A 26,622-nucleotide genomic window follows, 5' to 3' on the forward strand; every position below is an offset into this window, starting at 1 on the left:
TTACCTTTTATTTATTTTTTTCATTTTAAGATAGATGTTTAATGTAGAATTTATATTTTCTAAAATGTATATTTACTTATTATTTTCTCTTATATTGTATATATACATTTCTTATATTGGGGGTGATTGGTAGTTGCTGTAGGTGCTGTCCACAACCCTATTTATTTCTACAGCACCAATTCAGAGCAATCAAGCTTTAAATTTTTTTTTGAAACCACAGCTCTTAAAATAACCTACAGCTGTACAAATGCTCTGCAGAGCCAAATATCCAAAGCAATTTTTTTAGTGCTTCAATAAAATTCTACAACAATAAAATCTAAAGCCACATCAAAAAGTTTACAGATTTTTTTCTACAACAAAATATTTAAAGCTACGGCCATTACCAATCGGACCCATTGTATATTACTTATTGTTGTTTTTTTATATTATTGTATATATACATTTCTTATATTGTATATTACTTATTGTCGTTTTTTTACATTTTAAGATAATTGTTTAATGTAGTATTTCCATTTTATAAATTGAATATTTACTAATTATTTATTTTAACTTATATTACATATATAAATTTCTTATATTGTATATTACTCATTATCGTTTGGGCAAATCTCCAAAATAGAACATTTCTAAGTTTATATCACAGAAAATAGCACTCAAAAACTAAAATCAAAAAAATCTCAAAATTTGAAATCTTATCTCCAAAAAACCTTAAAACCTAAACTCTAAACCCTAAACTCTAAATTCTAAACCCTAAACCCCACCCCTTAAGTGCTATTTTTGCGACTTTTGACCTTGAGTGCTAGTTTCGGAACAAAAACTTGATTTAGTGCTATTTTGGTCTTTTTCTCTTATCGTTTTTTACATTTTAAGATAAATGTTTGATGTTTATGTGTAAAATAAATTATTTCAAATATTATGTTTGATATTTAAAATACATATATATAATATTTATCATATGATGGTGGTATGAGAGAAAGGTTTTGTATTTTAGGTTGAAAGAAACTATTGGAAGGAGATGCAAGAAATTAGCATAACGAGACTTTTCGTTGATATATGAATATGCTTTTAGAAAATTTTTATCAATATATAGATGTTTAAATCTTAATATATTTTTTTCATTGTTTTTAAGTTGTGTATTTCTTTTTCTTATACTTTCTATTTACTTAATATCTATATTTTACATTTTAAGATAGATGTTTAATATTTAATGTACTCTTTCCATTTTATTAAAGCTTCATCAAACTACTTCAAGTTGCACATGCAAGAAGACCATATCCTTTGATCTTTCACCAGCAGGTGCTGGGGCAGTAGCCATGGGTGTCTGAGTGTCTAAGTTGTCCCCATTGATGACTCGCAAAAAGCCAATGATATCTGTCAGGGAGTTAAAAATGTTAAAGTGCTGAGAATCAATCTGGTCTAAATAAATCATTAGAGTTAAAGATTTATAATGTTTAGAGAGAAAAAAGTGTTCACCGAGAAGATCTGTGTGTTTATCGACAATGTCGGTGAACGCTTGGAGATCTCGTATACGAAAGTGCTGAGAATCAATCTGGTAGTCCACTTCATGAACAGGAGTGAAGGTTGTCTTGTTGTTGAAGCTGATCCCGTGCTTATGTGGTGAGACTCTGTAAACTGATTTGGAAAGTCTGATGCTGAACCCGTTGAGCTTGTAAATTGTGTTGGGTTTCAGGTCCTCTTTGAAGCGGGGAAGGAAGTGTGTGGAGATAAACCCGTGAATGGTTGTTGACTGTGGTGGTTTCATTACGCAAGAGTTAGTAATGAATGTTAACAATAAAAGTATGGTAGTTTAAGTTGAGAGAATACCTTTGAGTCTATGAGGAGCAACTCAACTCCCATGAGTATGTTCGCCTTTTTGAAGTTTCGGGCTTCCCAGCAATGAATCAGCCTGACAAAAACTTCCTTGTTACAGAAATCTCCTTCGAGGTCGTCAAACGTTGTTGGGACAGCGAGGGTTGTGGGAGGAGCCATTGTCTTTTCTTTGCTGGATTTCTTTGGAGTCTTCTTTGATGGGTGTGAGGTTGATGGTGTTGATACAATGGGTTTTATAGAGACGTGCTTGATGTAAATTTATACATTTTCCTTTTACTGTTTGATGTAGTATTTCCATTTTTTAAAATTGTATATTTGCTCTTTTTTTCTTATATTGTATATTTCCATTTATTATATTGTATATTACCTTTTATTTATTTTTTTCATTTTAAGATAGATGTTTAATGTAGAATTTATATTTTCTAAAATGTATATTTACTTATTATTTTCTCTTATATTGTATATATACATTTCTTATATTGGGGGTGATTGGTAGTTGCTGTAGGTGATGTCCACAACCCTATTTATTTCTACAGCACCAAATTCAGAGCAATCAAGCTTTAAATTTTTTTTTGAAACCACAGCTCTTAAAATAACCTACAGCTGTACAAATGCTCTGCAGAGCCAAATATCCAAAGCAATTTTTTAGTGCTTCAATAAAATTCTACAACAATAAAATCTAAAGCCACATCAAAAAGTTTACAGATTTTTTTCTACAACAAAATATTTAAAGCTACGGCCATTACCAATCGGACCCATTGTATATTACTTATTGTTGTTTTTTTATATTATTGTATATATACATTTCTTATATTGTATATTACTTATTGTCGTTTTTTTACATTTTAAGATAATTGTTTTAATGTAGTATTTCCATTTTATAAATTGAATATTTACTAATTATTTATTTTAACTTATATTACATATATAAATTTCTTATATTGTATATTACTCATTATCGTTTGGGCAAATCTCCAAAATAGCACATTTCTAAGTTTATATCACATAAATAGCACTCAAAAACTAAAATGACCAAAATAGCATTTTATCTTTTGAAAAATTTAAATTTTTTTATTTTTCAAAATTTGAAATCTTATCTCCAAAACCTCAATTCTCAACTCTAAACCCTAAAACCTAAACTCTAAACCCTAAACCCTAAATTCTAAACCCTAAACCCCACCCCTTAAGTGCTATTTTTGCGACTTTTGACCTTGAGTGCTAGTTTGGGAACAAAAACTTGATTTAGTGCTATTTTGGTCTTTTTCTCTTATCGTTTTTTACATTTTAAGATAAATGTTTGATGTTTATGTGTAAAATAAATTATTTCAAATATTATGTTTGATATTTAAAATACATATATATAATATTTATCATATATTATATATTCATAAATATCAAACATGATCAAATATTATATGGTTAATCCTGAGTTTTTAGGACAAAATCAACACCAGGAACAGGATGCAACCACTTACCAGGCGGCTCACACCAGAATCTGGACGAAGCTCAATAGCAGACGTAGGAAAATCCTTCCCGTGCTTGGTCTTGAATTGTTTAACGATTTCTGAGAGCTCAGGGACATATGATAACCTCTGGGAAGTTGAATAAGACGCTCGCAACCGCTCATTTTAGATCAATGGGGCAGTTTCTGTAAGTATTGATCACAACGATTAGCACATTATACACAGAACAAAAAACAAAGACTTTATAATAATGTTCACCAAAAAGGAGCAAACTTGTGCTTACTTTTGAGAACCAATAACACCTAAAGAACAACAATGAGTTCGCAGTAGATGCCAATGAGTTCATAGGTAGCCACTGTCTTCTCTTCCACCTGAGAGATAGAAAGAGAAACATAACAAAACCACATTCACATCTCATCAACAAAAAACATGAGTGAAACCAAAAGTAGTGTGGATACATTGACAATGTGATCAATACACAACATGATTGAAACAAAGATTGAAGTTGTTCTTACCCGAATTATATCTTAGGGTTGTTCCCAGCTTCGAGCAATTGAGCTAACTCTTGCCTCAGCTGTTTAATCTGAATCTCCTTTTTGTTCTTCAGGATCTTCAGGCGTGAATTCACCATTTGTAAAGCTGTTCCCAGCTTCGAGCAATTGAGCTAACTCTCGCCTCAGCTGTTTAATCTGAATTTCATTTTTTGTTCTTGAGGATCTTCAGGCGTGAATGTACGCTCAATCGAATCAGATCCAGTGGCTCCGTAACGGTGGCGTCTTCCTCGGCGGACATAGAGGGTTTTGAAATTGCGAAGAACAAGAAGAAAAAGAATCTATATTCCGATGTTTCTCTCAATCAGGTCACCGATGAAAATGAAAAAGAAGAAGAATCTCTACTAATAAAATAGAGCTTTTGAGGTTCCATAGGGCGTTCACATCAGCGAAAAAAACAGCTTCTTTTTGATGACACGTGGCAAATTAAAACCCAAAAGTAAAAAAAACAAATTTACGCAGATTCGTCTTCTTCTTCTTCGAAATTTAGAGAAAAGTAAAAAAAAAAAAATGTACGCAGATCTTCTTCGAAATTTAGAGAGACATCAGAGTATAGAGTCATAGTTAAATAGATTCTTCTTCTAGAGTTATTGTAGTAGATGGTACATTTCTGAAGGGAAAATTCAATGGGACTTTATTGGCAGCTTGTGCTCAAGATGGGAATTATCATCTATATCCTCTCGCCTTTGCAGTGGTTGACGCAGAAAACGGCGCCTCTTGGAAATGGTTCTTTAGAGGTTTGAGCCAGAAGATCCCGGACGCTTCGGATCTTGTTTTTGTATCAGACAGGGCTAACTCCATTTCTTCAGCGTTAGAGGATGTATATCCCTTATCTCACCATGGAATTTGCAGGATCCATCTGCTCCGCAACATCACTCCTACATATGCGAAGACTGGGTTGCTACCTCTGGTGGAAAGCGCTGCTGATGCCTATACGTGTCACGAGTTCTGGTTAATCTTCAAGGACATAAAGGATAAATGTCCTGAATTGGCTAAGTATCTGGAAGAGTCTGATTTTAGGAAGTGGGCACGAAGCTATGCGCCTGCGAACAGGTATAATATCATGACTACCAACATTGCAGAGTCTCTCAATTCTATGTTGAAGATGCCTCGTGAGTTGCCCATTATCTCTCTCCTTGAAACTATCAGATTGACGATGACCACTTGGTTTTTTAAGCGACGCGAAGCGGCTGCTGTGGGAACCGAAATTCGCACTGTCGATTTCCGTTTAAATAAGGAAACTAGGAAAACCCTAATTTCCCAGAGGTCCCGGATCTCTGCGAGAGCCAACGACAAGTGATCGAATATATGCGGAAATCATGAAAAGATAACAAACGAGTTTAGAGAAAACAGTAGATCTTATTTCGAGTCCGCGTAAGAGCGTTGCGATCATTACAAGAGAATACAAAGGCTTTGGCCGCAGGGGCCGTCAGCGAGTTACCTAGATATTTACATATCTGGAAAATTTCTTACAATTATTTTGTAAGAAATAAACCAAAAACATGTTGACATTACATAAAATACTGAATGATCGCAACGCTCTATTGAAATGTGTTGAAATGTTTCCACTCTAGGGTTTTGAAATTGCGAAGAACAAGAAGAAAAAGAATCTATATTCCGATGTTTCTCTCAATCAGGTCACCGATGAAAATGAAAAAGAAGAAGAATCTATTTAACTATGACTCTATACTCTGATGTCTCTCTAAATTTCGAAGAAGATCTGCGTACATTTTTTTTTTTTTACTTTTCTCTAAATTTCGAAGAAGAAGAAGACGAATCTGCGTAAATTTGTTTTTTTTACTTTTGGGTTTTAATTTGCCACGTGTCATCAAAAAGAAGCTGTTTTTTTCGCTGATGTGAACGCCCTATGGAACCTCAAAAGCTCTATTTTATTAGTAGAGATTGTGAAAAATACAAGAAAATATCTCATATATCTACTAGCAATCTTTTACATAAAGATTGTGAAAAATACAAGAAAAAATCTCATATATCTACGAGCAACCAACATCTAGTTTTCATATATTAAGAAAGTTCAGGTCATTATAATATAACCTTTGTTCTGGTCAAAAATTACAACCAAAAGAGGTTTCTATTGGAGAAATTACAAGATCTCTCCCTCCTCAAGATCGTCGATTCTCATAGCATCAAAAACCTCCGAGTCGTCCTCATCCGAATCATCATCATCGTTTCTTAAAAACAGACCCAACTCAGGTAACCAAGTTCTTGTCGGATCACAGCTACCACAGAGATTAATCATATTCTCGTTAAACTTCGAGGCGTTATTCTCTTCTAAGTCAACTTCTTTGACCATCTGTAAACATTTATAGAAATTAGAATCTTGGTTTCTTCCATCCGCTAAAATGGTTTTTCAAGAAACTGTGAAAAGGAGTTTCTAAAATTCTGACAAATACCTTTTCTAGCTTAAGCCGTTCTCTCTCACGTTTCTCTTTCAACTCGGCTTCTGCTCTCATTCTTGTAGCAAGCTTAGCGGCTGCTATCTCTGCTTCAATTCTAGCTTTCTCTGCAAATATTTTAAACGTCAACAGGCGAGAAAACCGAAAAGTTTGAGAGTTTCTTACTTTCATTAGAACATGTACCTTCACGTTGAGTTTTCTCCATCTGTTCCTTTTCTATCTGTATTCTAATTAGATCAGATTTGTTACTCTGAGAACAACACAGCAATTTTTAGTGAAACAAAAGCTGTGAAAGTCTCTCTTTCTTTGTAGTTGGAATCAAGAAAGTAATGATGATACCTTGTCAAGGACTTTTCTGTGTTTAGCTTTCAGGATGGTCTCTGCAAACTGACACTTGAGTATTGCAGCACGAATAGCCTTCTCAGGTGGCAACGGAGGCATAGGAGGTAATGGCTTTTTCAACTCTGTAGAATCAGAGAGAGATCCTAAGAAACCATACTATAGGAATCCCATAGACCATAAGAGAGGAATGATAACTTGCCATTATCCAAAGGTGTATCAAGCTGAGAACTGACACAATCATTCTTTGAGCTTATAGACCCTAAAAAAGAAACAAAACAAGTATATACAATGTTATAACAGAAATAGAATCAAGAGGCGTTTAAATGAAAAAAGAAAGGTGAAAGAAAGAGCTTAAGATTCCTCACCATTGGAATGAGGATCTGACTCGCTCGCCTGTGAACATGAATTGTCCTTTACCAGATTATCCTGTTTCCCACAAGAGTATCAGAAATCTGAATTCCTTTTGCCAATGAAAAGAACAAGAGGAAACTCAAATCCATCAAAGATAAAGCAATAATCTGCTTATACCGTCAGTGTAGAAACTTCACTTCCAGATGAGTTACAGGACTTGAGGCATATGCAAGTTATCCTACCACATGAACTACATCTGCAGGATGAAGTTGGGGTTGAACCTGCATAATATGCATATACAGTTATACAATACGACTGTTGAGAACCCACTTATTAAAAAAAGTAAAATTTCCACACGTAAATACCTTTGCTTGGGTTTTCCACAGTCGAACCAAGACCCTGCTCGAATTTCTTAATCCTCAACTGAAAATATCAAACATATGTCAATCGTTTCAATCCAAAAAAATTACCCATAATCACAGTAACAAGTCTATCATTCTGATCATATACCATACCTTGGTTGCTAAAGTCGTCTGTGTGACAACAGGAGTATCCTTTTTGCTCAGCTTTGTCACAGATTTTAACAAAGGAGGAACCTTTTGAGACATCTCTTTCGCCCGTTTTGGCAATTCCGCAGAGAACCTCCCAGAGGATGCTGACGTTTCAGGGCTGCTCTGTCTAACCCAACCCACTTCAACCGGCTGCCTTCTAGAACCTTCTGTAACTTTCTCCCCGTGTAAATCCGAAACCTTTTTCTTCCTAAGCGATTCCCATCTCGCCTCAAAAATCTCCAGAAGCTCCTTCGCCACATCATGAACAAAATTCTCCGGAGGATTATACCTCAACGCATTGTCAAAAGTCAACCTGACATCGGCCGCAAACTCATCCGCACTGCTGTAAACATTCTTCAAAAGCTTGGAACTGATAGTGCCAAGATCCATGGGCTTCGATATCACAGAGAAGTAATCAGGAATGTTGAGCTTAACAGGATCCACAGGCTCGCCAAACAGCCACCCAAACTCGTGGCCTCTCAAAGATTTCAAGAGGTTAAGACACTGACTAGACAAAACACGGTTCAGCTTCTGCTTCTTGTGAGCCTGAACCTCCTCTAGCTCCTCAGGTCCACGCTTCCTTGACTGAACATCTTCTTCTTCTTCTTTACCGATGGGTTTATTCTCAGTGCTCTTAGCGTTAGTGCAGTTGTTAAACGTTTGGAAAGCTTTGACGGAGCCTTCAGGGCCAAACTTTATCCTCAGTTTGGTTATTCCAACCATTGCTTCTTGATTCGAATACACATAAAATCAAAACCAGTTTCAGAATCGATTCAAATTCAAATTCGATTCAACGATTAGATACCCAAGCAAAGAACGATTCTGAAAAGAGCGATTAGGGTTTATAAGTGCGGCTGCACAAAACTCGAAAATTAGGGTTTTTACGTCAAGACGATCAACTCGATTCAACAATTGGATACACAAGCAAACTCCGACTAATTAGGGTTTATCGAAATCGATACGATTGAGATGGAAACATTACGCTTCGAAACGAAATTTAATGACGAATCCGAGAAGAGCAATGATTAGAGAGAGAGAGAGAGAGAGAGAGAGCTCTTACCTGGGGAAAGAATTGATCGAACGAAGGAAGGAGCGATTATGAGAGAGTGCAGTCGGCGTAAAGCAGAGTGATGACGAACATTAACCTTTTCTTTTCTTTCCAAGTGAGGCTTTTATAGGGTGGATTAAATAAACGTGCATTGTTAACCCTTTGTGCGCAAAAGAAAAAGGTTAACCTTTAATTAATCGATTAAACCACGTCAAAATAACACAACACAACACATTGAACACACCACAAAATAATTGTTATTATCTCGCATTTAAAAAGTAACCTCCAGAGGAGAAAATTTCCTTTTTGTAATAATTAATAAATGATGTTCAGTCTACATTATGAAAATATTCTTTCCAGTTCTGTATTTTTTAGAGGAAAAGACTAGGATAGCACCAAACCAAGTTTTGTTCTCAAACTAGCATTCAAGGTTTAAAGTCACAAAAATATGTTTCATTAAAGAGATAAATATACACTTATACCCCTTGGGTTAATTAATTCAAACTTTAGGGTTTAGAGTTAAGAGGTGAGGTTTTGGAATTAGGGTTTAAAATTTTATAAAATAAATAGTAAAAAATTAAAAATAAAATTATAAAAAACAGTTTCAAAAAGTATTTTTGAATTATAAAAAGAAAATTTGAAAAAGAAAATTCAAAAAAAAAATATTTCAAAAAAAAATTATAAAAAATTTCGAATCTGAAACTATAAAAAAATTCTTTTTTTTTCATTTTTTATTTTTTATTTTATTTGTTTTTATTTATTTTTGTTTGTTATTTTGTGAATTTCTCCATTTAGTGCCATTTTTGAGACAAAAACTCAAAATGTGCTATTATTGACAATTGCCCTATTTTTTATTACAAAAAAAAACTAACCAATAAAAGATTATATTAAGCTAAGTTCAGGAAAAAAATTATAGTAATCGATATAGATTCAAATTTTAAATTATAAAATGTTAGACGTACATTATATTTTAAAAGGAAATTTGTTGTCTTTATCAAGATAATAAAATATCGTAATTAATGTTTATATCAACTAATAAAACTAAATTAAATTCAGTTCCAATTAGTTCGCACTAAACAATTCATAACCTTTTCAGCATCTTCATTACTCTCACATAACAAGGCTGTAATCTAAATAACACACTCACACCTATCATCAGGTTTAATTCTTCTTTGAATGGACACATAAACCAAATCATCTCTCCTTTTAGTTTTTCCTAAGCATTGAACCAAACAAGTGCATCTTATCACATTAACTTGAACCCCAACTTCTAACATCTAAACAATTACATATTTTCTACTTTTCCACCACTCCCGTATATATTTAACATAACTGTGTAACTAATACTATCATGTTTACACTACCCAGACTTCTTTATATCATCAAACAACCTTTATACTTCTTCCTCCGCACCAATAACAACACATATATTCAACAATGTGTTGTACAAAATGAAATCTTCTCACAACTAAAGAGTACCTTTAGCCCACATTGTTTTTCCATAAACCTTCAATGGAGCGGTCAAATGTCTTCTCATTTGGAGTTAAACCCGACCCAACCATCTCAGGAAACAAACTCTTACCCTAAACCCCGTTTCCCAGCTCTTCCCATAGCTTCCAAGTTCCAGCAAATTATTATACAATACACAACCACATTAGGATTCAGAACTATATCTCTCATCTCTTTCAAAACACACATAATCCCAGCTCACCAAACATATTCCCCAACACAGAGAACACTATATCATCAGATCTCCAACCCCATCTGCAGGCATCAAACCTTTTTTATACATCCTCTCGAACCATTCAATCGCTTTGTGGTAAAGATTGCACCTTTTTAACAAGTGGTGATAGTTGAATAAGTGATGTTATCAAGCTCACCAACATCATTCACATTTCTCACGTGTCGTCTCCTCAATAAGCTAAAACTGTCTCTTAAATATTAGAGATTTCATCGTGACATTATAAAAGATCATTTCGCATTCTTGGTTTTGACCAATCGAAGAACGTATGAGTGTTTTACCATTGTCATAAAACTTTATGGATCAAAAGTTCAAAAACGGTTAAGCACTAGGAATGTGTTATCCTTATTTGGTGGATGAGGAATGTCATCGAGAGTATACAAAAACTCAGATTTTTCGTTGAAATTAGTATTATTGAGCTTATGAGCAAAAGCCCTAAGATCTAAGTTGCACCAAGACCAGGACGGGGACCGGAAACTAGGACGGGAGCGGGGACAGGAGCAGGAATAGGAAACTTCAAACTTAAAATTTGTAGATACGGGTACGGGATAGAAACGGCTATATATAATATAAGAATACGTATAAATCAAAATATTAGAATCTCTCATATATGATTCAACAGTTTTAAAAACAGTTTAAAAACAACATGATAAGCTAAACATCTACTAGTTATACCACCAATATTAAAATAAACAATTAAACAAACGATAATATTCAAAACTAAACATACATTAACCACACAAAACAAAACACAAAACAAAACACCATTAAAGATGAAAAGACACAAGAATAAAGCATAGAAAAGACATATATGTTGTTTATTATCAGAAACACATGAAATCACATATTCGAATACAGAAACACATAGAGAGAAAAAATCTGAAAGTTGTATATGAATCATAATTCAAACGTAAGCAACTGAAAACATAAAGACCAGAAAGAGACAAGAAGAAAAAACATGCGCATGTGATATATGGTTGAGAGTCGAAGAGAAAGACACTAAGGTATGCGTGGAAGATACTATTGATAAATAACTTATTTATTTTCAGAATTATTAGAATAAAAAAAAATTAAAAGCAAACGGATACATTTCCTTTTTATTGACACGTTTTTTAGACGTCTCAGGTCTCTGGCCAAACCTCTCTCCGTTAAGTCATGCCGTCACGGGTTCACCTTACAAACTCAGACTTTTCGTTGAAACCAATATTATTGAGCTTCTGAGCAAAATCCCTAAGATCTAAATTGCACCAAGACAAGGACGGAGACCGGAAACTGGGACGAGAGCAGGGACAGGAAACGTCAAACTAAAAATTTGTAGATACGGGTACGGCATAAAAACGACTATATGAAGGAAAAATGATTGCTAGCTACATGAAGTATTGGTCATCACATGGTTAACCATGCAAACTAAACTAATGTATACCTAACCACACGAAGTACTTGATATACATGACAAAATCCTTTAACTTTATGATGTTATGTAGTTAACATCACGAGTTTAATTTATTCATCCAAAAACTGATGTGGATGTTAGAGATCGTTTAAATATCTTGTTTTAACTATTAAAATATGACCGACCCGACTATATTTAACTAAAATTAGATTTTGACCCACATTTTAAAAGCGTAAGAATATTTTTAACAAAATCTATTTACAAAATCTATATGTTTTAACATCTTTTGATAAGTAGTGTTTTAACATTTTTATTTTAGTGTACTTTAAAACTATATAATTGTATTATTTTTATTTATATTAATCTGTTTTGTTATGAACTTTTTGTATGTAATGTGTTAACATTTTAATTTTAGTGTTTTAACATTTTTATTTAACTGGCTTTTAAAAATTTATAATTCTATTATTAATTTGTTTTGTTTTTTATTCAATTGTGGGAACCGAAATTTGCACTGTAGATTTTCGTTTAAATAAGGAAAGTATGAGAGCCCTAATTTCTCAGAGGTCCCGGATATCTGTTAATACCACACGCTAAGCAATCAGAACACGAAATAACAACGACAAAGTATATAAGATCGTAAAAAGAGAGCAAAGTAGGTCTTATTACGAATCTGCGTTACAACAAGTTATAAGCCTGGGCTCGAGAGCTGTCGGCGAGATTCCTAGTTCTAGCAACCCTAAGACGGCTTAACCTAATTTAGTCGCAGCTCAAACAACAAAAAACGGAAAATTTCCTAAACTGCTCTAAGTGCTGAGTTTTCTGTGAAAAAGTTCTCTTCCCATGCCTCTCGCCTTGGACGCCTTATATACTCGCTCCTAGGTCGGTTTACGCCTTTCCCCTTCTGCCCTTAAGGCGTCATAGCCTAAAAATGGAGATATTCCATTTTTCTCGATCTTCGTAATTATCTAAAAAATTTCGTATTTATTCGCGGAAACTTGACATTGATGTTTCCTTGCGAACCAAGCATAAACCGTCCCACAGTTTACGGACTGCTGGTTAAGAAATCGTAAGGTGGGCTTCGAGTCATGTCTTAGGTCCCTTTGGGCCGTCTTTCGACTTGAAGCGTTTATTACGTCTTCTTTCGATAAAAACAAACTTTCCGCGGTTTTTATCGTAAAGTTTTATTGATGACTTCGAATGGCAGAAAACATGAAATGGGTTCGCTACGGTCTTCGGGAGACAGCATCGAAGGGTAGACGAGAATGCATGGATTTGTGTTGTATCGTCGTTTTGGAAGAGCTTGGTCGCTACGTAGCGACCGAGCTCGGTTCGAGCTTGGTCGCTTCGCATTGACCGGGCAGTTTGCATGTGCGGTAGTTGCGTAGTGACTGAGCTTGGTTTGTCCGTGTTCCGATCGTCATATTCGAACCTATACGTGGCTGGTTTAGATACGTTTCCGTTACCTTGGGACAGCTTGTGTTTGATCCAAACGGGATTTGAACAAGGTTTAATCTCGAGAACATAAGTCGCGACATTCTTTTGACCAAGCACAATTTGTCGCGGAAAGATACTCATACTTGTAATTTGCAGAGATTTGGATGTTAACTTCGTCGTAACCATTTTCGACCCCAACATTAATTATTTTAATCTGTTTTGTTAAGAATTTTTACTAAACATTTAGTAATTCGTCTGACTAATTGTGTGATATATACTTCTTTGATAATTTTTAAATATGAAACTGATTTGCTGTCAATTTATTAAGTCTAACATTTTATTTGTTTAAAACATATTTGATATCAACTTAAACCAAACATAATCTTGTGTATATAACTATAAATTATATACTTTTAAAAATAAAAATAATAAAATAATAAGAATCTAATATGAAAGGTTTACGAAATTTAAATCAATGGAATTTTGTTTATGAAAAATATATAAAATAATTCTTTAAAAACTAATTTTATACTAAACAAATAAAATGTTAGAGTTAATAAATTAAAATCAAAGAATTTTATAATAATATTTTTATGAAATAAGTATATATCACATAATTAATCAAATGAATTACAGAAATTTTATTAAAAATTCATACCAAAAGAGATTAAAAGAATTAAAAAAACTAAATTAAATAATATCTTATATAACTTTTAAATTTTATAAAAATAGAAAGAATATAACTATAATATTTTCAAATACACTAAAATAAAAATGTTAAAACACTACTTATCAAAATTTACACTAGTTATACCACCAATGTTAAAATTAACAATTAAACAAACAATAATATTCAAAACTAAACATATGTTAACAACAAAACAAACCACAAAACAAATCAAAACACCATTAAAGATGAGAAGACACGAGAAAAAAGCAGAGAAAAGGCATGTATGTTGTTTATCATTAGAAACATATGAAATCACATATTCGTATACATAAACCCATAGAGAAAAAAAATCTGAAAGTTGTATATGAAATATAATTCAAACGTAAACAACTGAAAACATAAAAATCAGAAAGAGACAAGAAGAAAAAACATGTGCATGTGAGATATGGTTGAGAGTCAAAGAGAAAGACATTAAGGTAGGAGAGGGGACAGGAGCGGGGACATGAAACATCAAACTTAAAATTTGTAGATACGGGTACGGCATAGAAACAGCTATATATATAATGTAAGAATACATATAAATCAAAATATTAGAATCTCTCACATATGATTCAAAAGTTTTAAAAACAGTTAGAAAGCAACATGTTAAGCTAAAGATCTACTGGTTATACCACCAATATTAAAATAAATAGTTAAACAAACGATAATATTCAAAACTAAACATACATTAACACCAAAGCAAACCACAAAGCAAAAAAAACAAAACATCATTAAAGATGAGAAGACACAAGAAGAAAGCCGAGAAAAGGCATATATGTTGTTTATCATCATAAACACCTGAAATCACATATTCGTATACAGAAACACATAAAAAAATTGAAAGTTGTATGAAATTTAATTCAAATGTAAACAACTAAAAACATAAAAATCAGAAAGAGACAAAAAGAAGAAACATGCGTATGTGAGATATGGTTGAGAGTCAAAGAGAAAGACATTAAGTTAGGAGTGGAAGATACCATTGATAATAAAAAAAATTATTTTCAGAATTATTAGAATAAAAAAGTTTAAAATCAAACGGATACGTCTCCTTTGTCTTGAAACGTTTCCGAGACGTCTCCGGTCTCTGACCAAACCCCTCTCCGTTAAGTCATGCCGTCACGGGTTCACCTTATAAACTCAGACTTTTCGTTGAAACCAGTACTATTGAGCTTCTGAGCAAAAGCCCTAAGATCTAAGCTGCACCAAGAACAAGACGGGGACCAGAAAGTGGGACGGGAGCGGGGACATGAAACGTCAAACTTAACATTTGTAGATACGGGTATGACATAGAAACGGCTATATATAAAGTAAGAATACATATAAATCAAAATATTAGAATCTCTCACATATGATTCAATAGTTTAAAAAACAATTAGAAATCAACATGATAAGCTAAACATCTACTAGTTATACCACCAATACTAAAATAAACAATTAAAAAACGATAATATTTAAAACTAAACATACGTTAACAACAAAACAAACCCCAAAATAAAACATCATTAAAGATGTGAAGACCAATAAAAAAAGCAGAGAAAATGTATGTATGTTGTTTATCATCAGAAATACATGAAATCACATATTAGTATACAAAAATACATAGAGAACGAAAAAATCTGAAAGTTGTATATGAAATATAATTCAAACGTAAACAACTGAAAACATAAAAATCAGAAAGAGACAAGAAGAAGAAACATGCGTATGTGAGATATGGTTGAGAGTCAAAGAGAAAGACATTAAGGTAAGAGTGGAAGATACTACTGATAAAGAAATTATTTATTTTCAGAATTATTAGAATAAAAAAAATTAAAAGCAAGCGGATACGTCTCATCTGTCTTGAAACGTTTCCGAGACATCTTCGGTCTCTGACCAAACCCCTCTCCGTTAAGTCATGCCGTCACGGGTTCACCTTACAAACTCAGACTTTTCGTTGAAACCAATACTATTGAACTTCTGAGCAAAAGCCCTAAGATCTAAGCTGCACCAAGAACAGGACGGGGACCGGAAACTGGAACGGGAGCAGGGACAGGAGCGCGGACATGAAACTTCGAACTTAAAATTTGTAGATACATGTACATCATAGAAACGGCTATATATAATGTAATAATACATATAAATCAAAACATTAGAATATATCACATATGATTCAATAGTTTTAAAAACAGTTATAAATCAACATGATAAGCTAAAAATCTACTATTTATACCACCAATATTAAAATAAACAATTAAACAAATGATAATATTCAAAACTAAACATACATTAACAACAAAATAAACCACAGAACAAAATATTATTAAAGATGAGAAGACACAAGAGGAATGCAGAGAAAAAGCATGTATGTTGTTTATCATCAGAAACTCATGAAATCACATATTCGTATACAGAAACACATAGAGAAGAAAAAAAATCTAAAAGTTGTATATGAAATATAATTCAAACGTAAAAAATTGAAAACATAAAAAACAGAAAGAGACAAGAAGAAGAAACATGCGTATGTGAGATATTGGTGAAAATCAAAGAGAAAGACACTAAGATAGGAATGGAAGATATTATGATAAACAATTTTTTTCTTTTCAGAGTTATTAGAATAAAAAAAAATTAAATGCAAACGTATACGTCTCCTTTGTCTTGAAACGTTTCCGAGACGTCGCCGGTCACCGACCAAACCCCTCTCCATTAAGTCATGCCGTCACGGATTTATCTTACATTTGTTGGGGATGTTTCCTAGGCGTACTCGTTCCCCCTCCCCGGCCGAACCCTGGCACTATGCAAAATTTTCTCTATTTCCTGGTGTAGTTTACACGTTGTTAGAACTTGCCGATTTGGACGTTTGAAAAAAAAAAAAACAAATTTTACAATGCAAATTAAAATAAATAAGAAAATGAATGTTTCCAAAGTTAGCCTTTGACCGATCAACCTTCAATTCTTGTTACTAACCGAATCAAAGATATATTAAAAAAAAACACATCTTCATAAAGTGAACTTTGTCGTCGTATTCATCTTCAACACGGTTTGCCTTGTTATATTCATCTGCATATGCAAATCATTCTAGTATAATAGCATATACATACTTTCTAATACCACATATATATATATATATATATATATATATATATATATAAAGGGATTAGATTTGACTTTCACATTCTCTTTTATGATCAATACATGTATTTAACAGAACATTTTGTACAAACTTGCAATAATAAAATATAAGTAGGAAGTGGAATAAATAAATATATTGATTTTAGTACAATATTCTCAAACAAAAATGGCGTAGTTCATAGTTTGGAGAAAACCTTTTAATAATTAAATGGCCTATTTAGCTTAATATACAAATTGTAGGCGGTAATTGCAGAAGTGTGCATTTTTTAAAAATAATTGGCGAACCATGTCATTTATGCGATGAGTAGTCAATTCTGTCCTCGAACTAAAACTTCTTCATTACGTAAGTGTTACCTGCTATCGGGGCTGATGCCAAAAAAATTAAGTTGTATTGATACTGTATGGAAACGCAAACTACGTTTTGAAACCGGATAGATTGATGGTAATTGATGATATAAGAGCTTGAAACCGGATATAGCTTTAATAATTGAAAAGAAAAAAATTGTAAGATATTTTACTAATTGTTTGTCCGAAATGGGATTCAAAGCAAGATATTTTAGAAAATGTTGGTCGCTGTTCTGAACGTAAGGTGGGGAGTGCTCGATGCCATAGGACCATGGTTTCCTGTTCAGCTGCGTCCGTACCCTGTCAAATAACAAAACTTGGATGTTAGATTTACCATATTAACGAAGCCAAGAGGTAGAGGAAAGCATATATTTGTGACTATGTTGTAATGATTGTAGGATTACATTTTTTCTCCGGATTTTAATATTAGTAACTGGATATTTGAAAGTAGTGTGCATATCTACATTATTGAATCCTTACTTCAATATCTTCACTTGCTAGTGGAGTGAGTTGATGGTTGTTTTCACCCAGCCGGCCACCCCTTGGTAGGGAAGATTTTTCTTCGTGACAAAGGGCGTCCGAAACCTGAAATTGCATTAACGAGACAGAATTAACCGGTTACAAATATAGGATATTGGATTAGATTACGATTGTTAAATATATTACGACGATTCTTCGGGAGTTCACCGCAAGGAAGTCCAGTGATGATGGCGAACTAACGCAAAGAAAAACCTAATAGGTTTTTCGGCGAACCGAAACCAAGCTTCATGTTTTTTCCACCTAAAGTTGTTGCGATAGTAGATATCTAGCAAATCTACCAGAAAAACCAGGCTTCTCCGCTATCTCTACGAGTATACCGAAAGATGACTCTCTGAGATACCGGATCTCATCTTCGTTCAGAGCATTAAGGATGGTGTTGATTGATCGGGAAGACTGGTAAGTCAGAACCCTAACGCCCACTGGTTCCTCTCCATCCGCTAACATCATCTGAGGTAAATCGACTTATGTTTCATCTACTATGTCTTCTGGAAAATCGACTAATCTTGAAGCGACCATTACGGATTGGTAAAAGAGATTTTGAGATAGAACTAAGAAATGAGATGTTGGTTCAAAACGAGACGATATATTAGGGAACAAATTTATATCAAACCTCTTTGGGCTTTTGCAGTCAAGAGAAAAAGTTTTTGAACATTCCGATTCTTTGCATTATTATCACTCTCTCTCTCTGTGCAACCGTCTCTTCAGTTTCTTTAATTTTCCAATTGTATTTCTTTTTTATACGACCAATGACACTTTCAGTATTACTGAAAATGCACAGTGCCTTATCCACTTACCTAATATACTTCTATATTTTTGCTATCTATAATTTTTCGGAAACGTTGGTTTTTTGGACAAAAATTACGTTGTTTTTTTGTCAACAAATTACTATGTGACATATCATGAGCCACAACTGGGCTAGCCGGCTAGCTTCTTTTATATTTTGCTTCTTAGATCATTGTAGTATAGAAGTCATTCTAAAGTAGTTTAGATTTTAGCTTAGCTGAGCTCATGTATACAAATGTAGTTCTGGCTTTAGCGTTGTGTCGCCTTTGCTATGTTCAAATTTAATAATTATTATTTTACCCAAATTACCATTTTAAACAGCTACAAAACAAATCCTACCAAAGTGTATAGTCAAATAAAAGAGAACCGCACTGTTGGCATAAAATTCACTAATTGAATTTCACATAATATGACTATCTTTTCCAAAAAACTGTAACTACATGAAACAACTAATTTTCAGCTGAATCTCATGCTAAAACCACGAATAAGTTACATCCTCTCTGTCATGTCCCCGATCCTAGATAGGATCGGCCGGACGGGCCATGGTGCGGGGAGACGCACCAGTCAGGTCATTAGACCTTGAGACAAGCGTATCATGGCCCTGAATGAAGGTTAAGGGCATCAGTCAGCTGAGACTTAACCAGGATACGATGGAAATAAGGGTAAAGGGGCTGGGTGAGTGTTTAGGCAGCTGGACGAGTGTTGGTTTGAGTTCAATCAGCTCGGTTCAGCTGGTAATCAGTTCACCATGATCTGTTCAGCTCACAGGAGCTGGTGGGCTAGCTCAATCAGCTGGGAACAGATGGGGGTCAGCTCAATCCAGTGAACGGTGCGTTCTGGTTCGGATCAGTGTGGGCGAGTCCGGGACGGTTACTGGGCGAGCCGATGGTCCGGGTGCAGGACGGTTCGACCAAATGGGTCTTAGGCTTGGGATAGGGAGCGGGCAAGCTCCCAGAGTGTGAGCTGAGGCTCAGTGATCGATTTGCCAAAGGAAGAAAAGGGGAGAAACCGCCAAGGGGCGGTTATGGGACGGTTATGGGACGGTTTTGGGAAGAAAGGAAGGGATTTTGGTAACTGTTCGCCCAGGCGGTTGGGGACAGTTTAAATCGTCTTCTCTCTCTCATTTCTGATCATTCTGGTCGGTTTTTACTCATTCCACACAGAGAGAAACACAGAGAAAATTCAAGAGAGAAAGAGAGACAGAAACTTTGGATCGGCCGATTTGATCCAAGAAATTGTTCTTGAGTGTTCCTGGTGTGTTTGGGCGTGTGATCAAGAGGATGGATTTGAGACAGAAAGACAAGGAGAAGGCAAAGGAGAAAGAGAAGGAAGTCACCCCTGGAGACCGAACTCCTAAGGTGAGAGGTGTGGCCAAGAGTAACCGGACAAGGCCGCGGATGATGGCCGTGTGAGCCTGGCCGGTTTGGATCGATTGGCTACTCCTTACTCTGACTTCTTCTACTCTGTTTCTTCTTATATGTTGTGCTATGGAATGTTTTATGTTGTTACAGGAAAGGATTCATTGATCCTAAGGCCTTGGCCTGATCAAATTCCCATGAAAGTCCCTTGTTCTTGTGTGGGCTGTTCATGGCCGAGATCACTATGATCTGAGCCGATTCTTTTGAATCTGTTTATGGGAATATTTTTCTTCTGAATTATCATGAATTATCATGAATTTTATTTGGTATTTGGATCTCTTTTTAAAGGGGTCAGATTTGACATTTTTGATGATTGTTCTTGACTAGATTGGATCCGACCATGCAATGTGATTTGATTCTTGTTTTGTAATCTAACCTTGTGATTGTGTGGTTGTTTGTGTTGGATCCAGGACCAGAAATGGACCGTGGTAAGGGAAAAGCACCATGAGGACCGCGGCCATGGGAAGATGTGTGGTGATTGGGTTGATTCTGAAAATTGTGTGATTATTGTAGCCTATTGTGCAACTTGTGAACTTATGCGATTCTAGTATGTATTCTATTATTTAGGATGATGAATGATGTATGAACCTTGGTTAATATCTATGAAGTATCTATTTTCATTAGTTGATGCTTGATTGTTTAAGTGTGAATGTTGGAACCTCAAAACTCTGAAAAAGACTTAGAATTATTTAACACTTGAACTTGAATATGAAAGATGGAATTGGTTGCATTGTTTGGTGAGGCCGCGGTCTGGTTGGATTGAGGAATCCAGGATCGGGTCTTACAAGTTGGTATCAGAGCATTCTTGATTCTAGGATTTGTTGGGTTATTGGTTCACCTCACACTTGGTCGTTTGGACTCATGGTGAGATAGTTGGGTTCTAAGTAATCTTTTCTACTGATTAACTTAGGAGTGATTGAGGTTTGTGTGTTCAGTTGTGGACTAAACTTTTGTTTGTGTTTGTAACTCCTAAGGGAACAAGAAGGTATAAATCTCGGAAAGGAAAGGAGGCGACTGGGGCGTCTGGAGCAGTGGGGCAGGATGGTGCTGAACAGAACGGAGTGTTACCAGCTGGAACCATTCCAACCACAGTGCTACCGGCTCTGGTGGAGCAGGTGGATAATGCCACCGGACTCCCAGTGGGTCCAACTCTTCCTACTGAGGTTAATGAAACTAATGTGGACGAGCAACAAGAGCAAGTCCATGGAGAAGATACTGGGTCATCCAACGTTGGTGCTGGGAGTGGCCAGAATGTTGATGCAAACAATGTTCGGGTCACTGGTGCTGAGGAGGTCATTGAGCCGACCATAAGGGGCTTGGTGGAAGCTATGCAGGTCATGGGAGCTCAGATAGCCTCCTTGACACAGGCGTTCACACCATTGGTGAACTCGTCCGTAGGACAGGCTAATCTCCCGGTTCGGGTTGCTGCTGGAGTGACTGATGTTGGTGCTGGCCGTGTGGCCGAGGTGATTGAGATAGACCCACCGGTCAGGCCAGTGCATGGTATGGACTACCTGAAGGTGCTGGAGCATATCTCCAAGTTGGGAACCAAACACTTTGCTGGAAGTGTTGATCCTATGGAGGCGGACGAGTGGAGAACCAGGTTGGTTCGGAACTTCAAGTCCACACGTTGTCCTGAGGACTACCAGAAGGACATAGCAGTACACTTCCTGGAGGGAGATGCACATAACTGGTGGTTAGCTTTGGACAAGCGTACCAATGGCACCATTGAGCATTTTGCTGACTTTGAGGTTGAGTTCAACCATAAGTACTTTCCTGCTGAGGCGTGGGATCGTTTGGAGTCCAAGTTCCTGGACTTGACTCAGGGACGGAGGACTGTTCGTGAGTATGAAGAAGAGTTCAACCGACTCAGAAGGTATGTGGGAAGAGAACTGGAGGATGAGAAGGTTCAAGTCCGAAGGTTCATCCGAGGCCTAAGGGTGGAACTTCGAACCTACTGTTCTGTTTGTAAGTTCCACACGGTTTCTGAGTTGGTTGAGAGGATGGCCTTGCTGGAGACCAACCTCACCGAGGAGGGTAAGCAGAAGCTGAAGAGTGTGGTGGTATCCTCGGGTCAGAGTGGTGACAAGAAGAGGAAGAGGGACTCGACCGAGGAGGGTAAAACCTCAAGTGGTAGGTCAGAGTGCCCTAAGTGTGGACGATACCACGGTGGAGAGTGCTGGAAGGCCATGGGTGCCTGCACTCGATGTGGTAAGATGGATCACTCAGCCAAGGATTGTCCAAGTCCGTTGGGTGAGTCCAGGACCTGTCACCACTGCGGCCAGAAGGGCCACTACCGCAGGGACTGCCCTAAGTTGCAAGGCAACCAAAGTAAGGGACGTGGGGAGGCTAGCAGGCCAGTTCAGGGACGAGGCCAGACCTCCACACCTCGTGTGTATGAGCTATCCAAGGATGTGGATGGGGCTCGGCCTTTCCAAGCTATCAATGGTAACACTCTAGACTACTACTTTTACAATTCCAGTAGAATTGCATGGTATGGAATCTAGGATGGATAGATATACTTTGATGGGTCTTGTGTAGGGACCTTAAGTATTGGTGGTGTGGAAACACACACACTATTTGATACTGGAGCTACACATAGTTTTGTGAGTCCAAGTATGATAGGAAAAGGTTTGTTCCAGTATGGAACATGGGATGGTCCTGAACGAGTGAGTGCGGCCGGAGGGCAAGTTATGAACTCACTCGGTCTGGTTAAGGACATCCCTGTGGTGATCTTGGATAGGCTGATGCCTATAGATCTGATTGTTGTCCCCCTCAAGCATCATGAAGTGATCTTGGGCATGGACTGGTTGGGAAAGTATCGGGCAACTCTAGATTGTCACCGGGGAAGGGTGCAACTTGAGAATGAGTTTGGACCCCCGATCAAGTACCAAGGAATCAAGCCAACCTCTTGTAGTTTGGTGGTTTCAGCAGTCCAAGTAGAACGGATGCTTGGAAATGGTTGTGAGGCCTTTTTGGCTACCATTTACACTGATGAGGTTGTAGGGGCCTGTGACCCAGAGGGTATACCGTTGGTTCGAGAATTTCAGGATGTGTTTGGGGCACTACAGGGCATTCCCCCTGATAGGGCTGACCCATTCATCATTGAATTGGAACCTGGAACGGCCCCGTTATCAAAAAGTCCATATAGAATGGCACCAGCTGAGATGGCAGAGCTGAAGAAGCAACTTGAGGAGTTGCTTGAGAAGGGGTTCATACGCCCTAGTGTATCACCTTGGGGAGCACCAGTCCTATTCGTTAAGAAAAAGGATGGTAGCTTTAGGTTGTGCATTGATTATAGGGGTTTGAACAGGGTGACTGTGAAGAACAAGTACCCTTTACCCAGGATTGATGAATTGTTGGACCAACTCCGTGGAGCCAAGTGGTTCTCCAAGATTGACTTGGCCTCTGGGTATCATCAGATCCCCATTGCACCAGGTGATGTGAGGAAGACAGCATTCCGAACTAGGTATGGTCACTATGAGTTTGTGGTCATGCCGTTCGGACTGACCAATGCACCTGCTGCATTCATGAAGATGATGAACGGCATCTTCAGGGAATACTTGGACGAGTTTGTGATCATCTTCATTGATGATATACTCGTGTATTCCAAGACAAAGGAGGACCATGAAAGACACCTTAGGGCGGTGTTGGGCCGCCTGAGAGAACAGAAGCTCTTTGCTAAGCTAAGCAAGTGTAGCTTCTGGCAGAAGAGCATTGGATTCCTTGGGCATGTGGTGTCTGATAAAGGAGTCTCAGTGGATCAAGATAAGATCAAATGTATCCAGGAATGGCCACAGCCAAAGAATGCTACGGAAGTGAGGAGCTTCTTAGGGTTGGCTGGTTATTACCGGAAATATGTCAAGGGGTTCTCGAGCATAGCTCAACCTATGACTAAGCTGACAGGCAAGGACGTGAGGTTCACATGGTCTGAGGAGTGTGCGAAAAGTTTTGCAGCACTCAAGAACATGTTGACTAATGCACCTGTCCTGGTGTTGCCTGAGGCTGATCAGCCTTATGTGTTGTATACGGATGCATCCATAACTGGTCTTGGTTGTGTTTTGACACAACATGGGAAGGTGATAGCCTATGCTTCCCGGCAGTTAAGGAAGCATGAGGGTAACTATCCAACCCATGATTTGGAGATGGCTGCAATAGTATTTGCATTAAAGATATGGAGATCATATCTTTAGGGTGCCAGGGTGCAAATACTCACAGACCATAAGAGTTTGAAGTACATATTCACTCAGCCTGAGTTAAACTTAAGGCAGAGGAGATGGATGGAATTTGTTGCAGATTATGATCTGGACATAGCTTATCATCCTGGGAAAGCTAACCTAGTGGCTGATGCCTTGAGCCACAGAAGGGCTGAAGTGTCATCTGAGAGGGAGGCGGATGAACTGGAAGGGATGATCAGGTCCTTGAACCTCAATACCTTGGTTGGTTCAGATGAGCCATTGGGGTTGGAGGCGGTGAACCAGGCCGATCTCCTGACCAGGATCAGGCAAGCTCAGGGCCTGGATGAAAATCTAAAGAAGGTAGCCGCCAATGACAAGACTGAGTACCAGACAACTGACAATGGTACCATCTTGGTCAATGGTAGGGTCAGTGTTCCTAATGATAAGGAACTCAAAGAAGGGATTATGAGACAGGCTCATAAGTCCAAGTTTTCAATTCATCCTGGACTGAACAAAATGTATAGGGATCTGAAAAGGTACTACCATTGGGTGAGGATGAAATCTGATGTTGCAGAGTGGGTGGCTAAGTGTCCCACTTGTCAACTGGTGAAGGCAGAACATCAGGTTCCCAGTGGTCTACTTCAGAACCTACCCATACCAGAATGGAAATGGGATCACATCACAATGGATTTTGTGACTGGATTTCCCACGACCAGGAATAAGAAAGATGCGGTATGGGTTGTGGTTGATCGGCTGACCAAGTCGGCTCATTTCCTACCCATCAAGAAAGGGGATGGGATCGACAGGATAGTGCAAGTGTACCTAGACGAGATAGTAAGGTTGCATGGTGTTCCAGCAAGCATTGTCTCGGACAGGGATCCAAGATTTACATCTTATTTCTGGCAGGCTTTCCAAAAGGCCTTGGGAACCAGAGTGAATATGAGCACATATTATCATCCTCAAACGGATGGGCAGTCTGAAAGGACAATCCAAACCTTAGAGGATATGCTAAGGGCATGTGTGTTAGACTGGGGAGAGTCTTGGGAAAAACACTTACCTTTAGTGGAGTTTGCTTATAATAACAGCTTCCATACAAGCATTGGTATGTCGCTATATGAGGCTTTGTATGGTAGGCCGTGCAGGACACCCCTATGCTGGACCCAAGTGGGAGAGCGTAGCATGTTGGGACCTGAGATTGTAGAACAGACCACTAAGAAGATCAGGATGGTCAAAGAGAAGATGAAAGAGACGCAGGACCGCCAAAAGAGCTATGCGGACAAGCGTAGGAAACATCTTGAGTTTGAGGTCAATGACCTGGTGTATCTCAAGATGATTACCTTTAAGGGTAGGACCAGGATTTCTGGACGAAAGAAACTGGACCCTAGGTACTTGGGTCCATTCAGGATCATAGAGAGAGTGGGTGCAGTGGCATACAAGTTGGACTTGCCATCGGCAATGGATGCATACCACAATGTGTTCCATGTATCCCAACTCCGGAAATGCTTGTCTGAACAAGACATTGTCTTGCCTGAGGTTCCTGCTGACCTTGGTAAGGACCTGACTTTGGAAACCTTGCCGGTTCGGATTGTGGATCGGTCAGAGAAATCTATGAGAAAGAAGACAGTTCCCATGATCAAAGTGGTGTGGGATTACAATGGTAAAGACCTCATCACTTGGGAAACATAAGCAAAGATGAAAACAATGTATCCGGAGTGGTACAGACAATTTCTTCCTGATGAAACACTTAACATGGATTCGAGGACGAATCCCAAGTTAGTGGGGGAGACTTGTCATGTCCTCGATCCTAGATAGGATCGGCCGGACGGGCCATGGTGCGGGGAGACGCACCAGTCAGGTCATTAGACCTTGAGACAAGCGTATCATGGCCCTGAATGAAGGTTAAGGGCATCAGTCAGCTGAGACTTAACCAGGATACGATGGAAATAAGGGTAAAGGGGCTGGGTGAGTGTTTAGGCAGCTGGACGAGTGTTGGTTTGAGTTCAATCAGCTCGGTTCAGCTGGTAATCAGTTCACCATGATCTGTTCAGCTCACAGGAGCTGGTGGGCTAGCTCAATCAGCTGGGAACAGCTGGGGGTCAGCTCAATCCAGTGAACGGTGCGTTCTGGTTCGGATCAGTGTGGGCGAGTCCGGGACGGTTACTGGGCGAGCCGATGGTCCGGGTGCAGGACGGTTCGACCAAATGGGTCTTAGGCTTGGGATAGGGAGCGGGCAAGCTCCCAGAGTGTGAGCTGAGGCTCAGTGATCGATTTGCCAAAGGAAGAAAAGGGGAGAAACCGCCAAGGGGCGGTTATGGGACGGTTATGGGATGGTTTTGGGAAGAAAGGAAGGGATTTTGGTAACTGTTCGCCCAGGCGGTTGGGGACAGTTTAAATCGTCTTCTCTCTCTCATTTCTGATCATTCTGG

The 26,622-nt window shown here is 37.6% G+C and overlaps 3 protein-coding genes and 1 pseudogene across 4 annotated transcripts; 1 reads left to right on the plus strand and 3 right to left on the minus strand.

Moving 5' to 3' along the window:
- Positions 1 to 840: 840 nt before the first annotated feature.
- On the minus strand, positions 841 to 4,185 carry LOC117125746. The gene is made up of 5 exons (XM_033285971.1): positions 3,809 to 4,185; positions 3,577 to 3,664; positions 1,825 to 3,478; positions 1,474 to 1,747; positions 841 to 1,371 (listed from the first exon to the last, which is right to left on the minus strand). The coding sequence occupies exons 3-5, from the start codon at positions 1,987 to 1,989 to the stop codon at positions 1,238 to 1,240; spliced, it is 573 nt and encodes a 190-aa protein (XP_033141862.1). The 5' UTR covers positions 1,990 to 3,478; positions 3,577 to 3,664; positions 3,809 to 4,185; the 3' UTR covers positions 841 to 1,237.
- LOC117132000 lies at positions 4,023 to 12,733 on the plus strand. Its single transcript, XM_033285282.1, has 3 exons — positions 4,023 to 4,090; positions 4,430 to 5,110; positions 12,248 to 12,733. The coding sequence occupies exons 1-3, from the start codon at positions 4,023 to 4,025 to the stop codon at positions 12,276 to 12,278; spliced, it is 780 nt and encodes a 259-aa protein (XP_033141173.1). The 3' UTR covers positions 12,279 to 12,733.
- Positions 5,755 to 8,876, minus strand: LOC103853719 (transcription factor GTE12). 2 transcript variants are annotated; one of them, XM_009130631.3, is made up of 10 exons: positions 8,563 to 8,876; positions 7,467 to 8,230; positions 7,317 to 7,374; positions 7,129 to 7,232; positions 6,966 to 7,026; positions 6,800 to 6,859; positions 6,598 to 6,722; positions 6,442 to 6,508; positions 6,256 to 6,365; positions 5,755 to 6,155 (listed from the first exon to the last, which is right to left on the minus strand). In XM_009130631.3, the coding sequence occupies exons 2-10, from the start codon at positions 8,223 to 8,225 to the stop codon at positions 5,946 to 5,948; spliced, it is 1,554 nt and encodes a 517-aa protein (XP_009128879.1). In that variant the 5' UTR covers positions 8,226 to 8,230; positions 8,563 to 8,876; the 3' UTR covers positions 5,755 to 5,945. The 2 variants fall into 2 exon arrangements, with proteins under 2 accessions (XP_009128879.1, XP_009128880.1); XM_009130632.2 differs by having other exon boundaries at positions 7,467 to 8,227; positions 8,563 to 8,872.
- On the minus strand, positions 9,252 to 12,256 carry LOC117132185 (annotated as a pseudogene).
- Positions 12,734 to 26,622: the final 13,889 nt, after the last annotated feature.

This window comes from Brassica rapa, chromosome A02 (genome assembly GCF_000309985.2).
Source record: "Brassica rapa cultivar Chiifu-401-42 chromosome A02, CAAS_Brap_v3.01, whole genome shotgun sequence".
Classification (NCBI taxonomy): domain Eukaryota; kingdom Viridiplantae; phylum Streptophyta; class Magnoliopsida; order Brassicales; family Brassicaceae; genus Brassica; species Brassica rapa.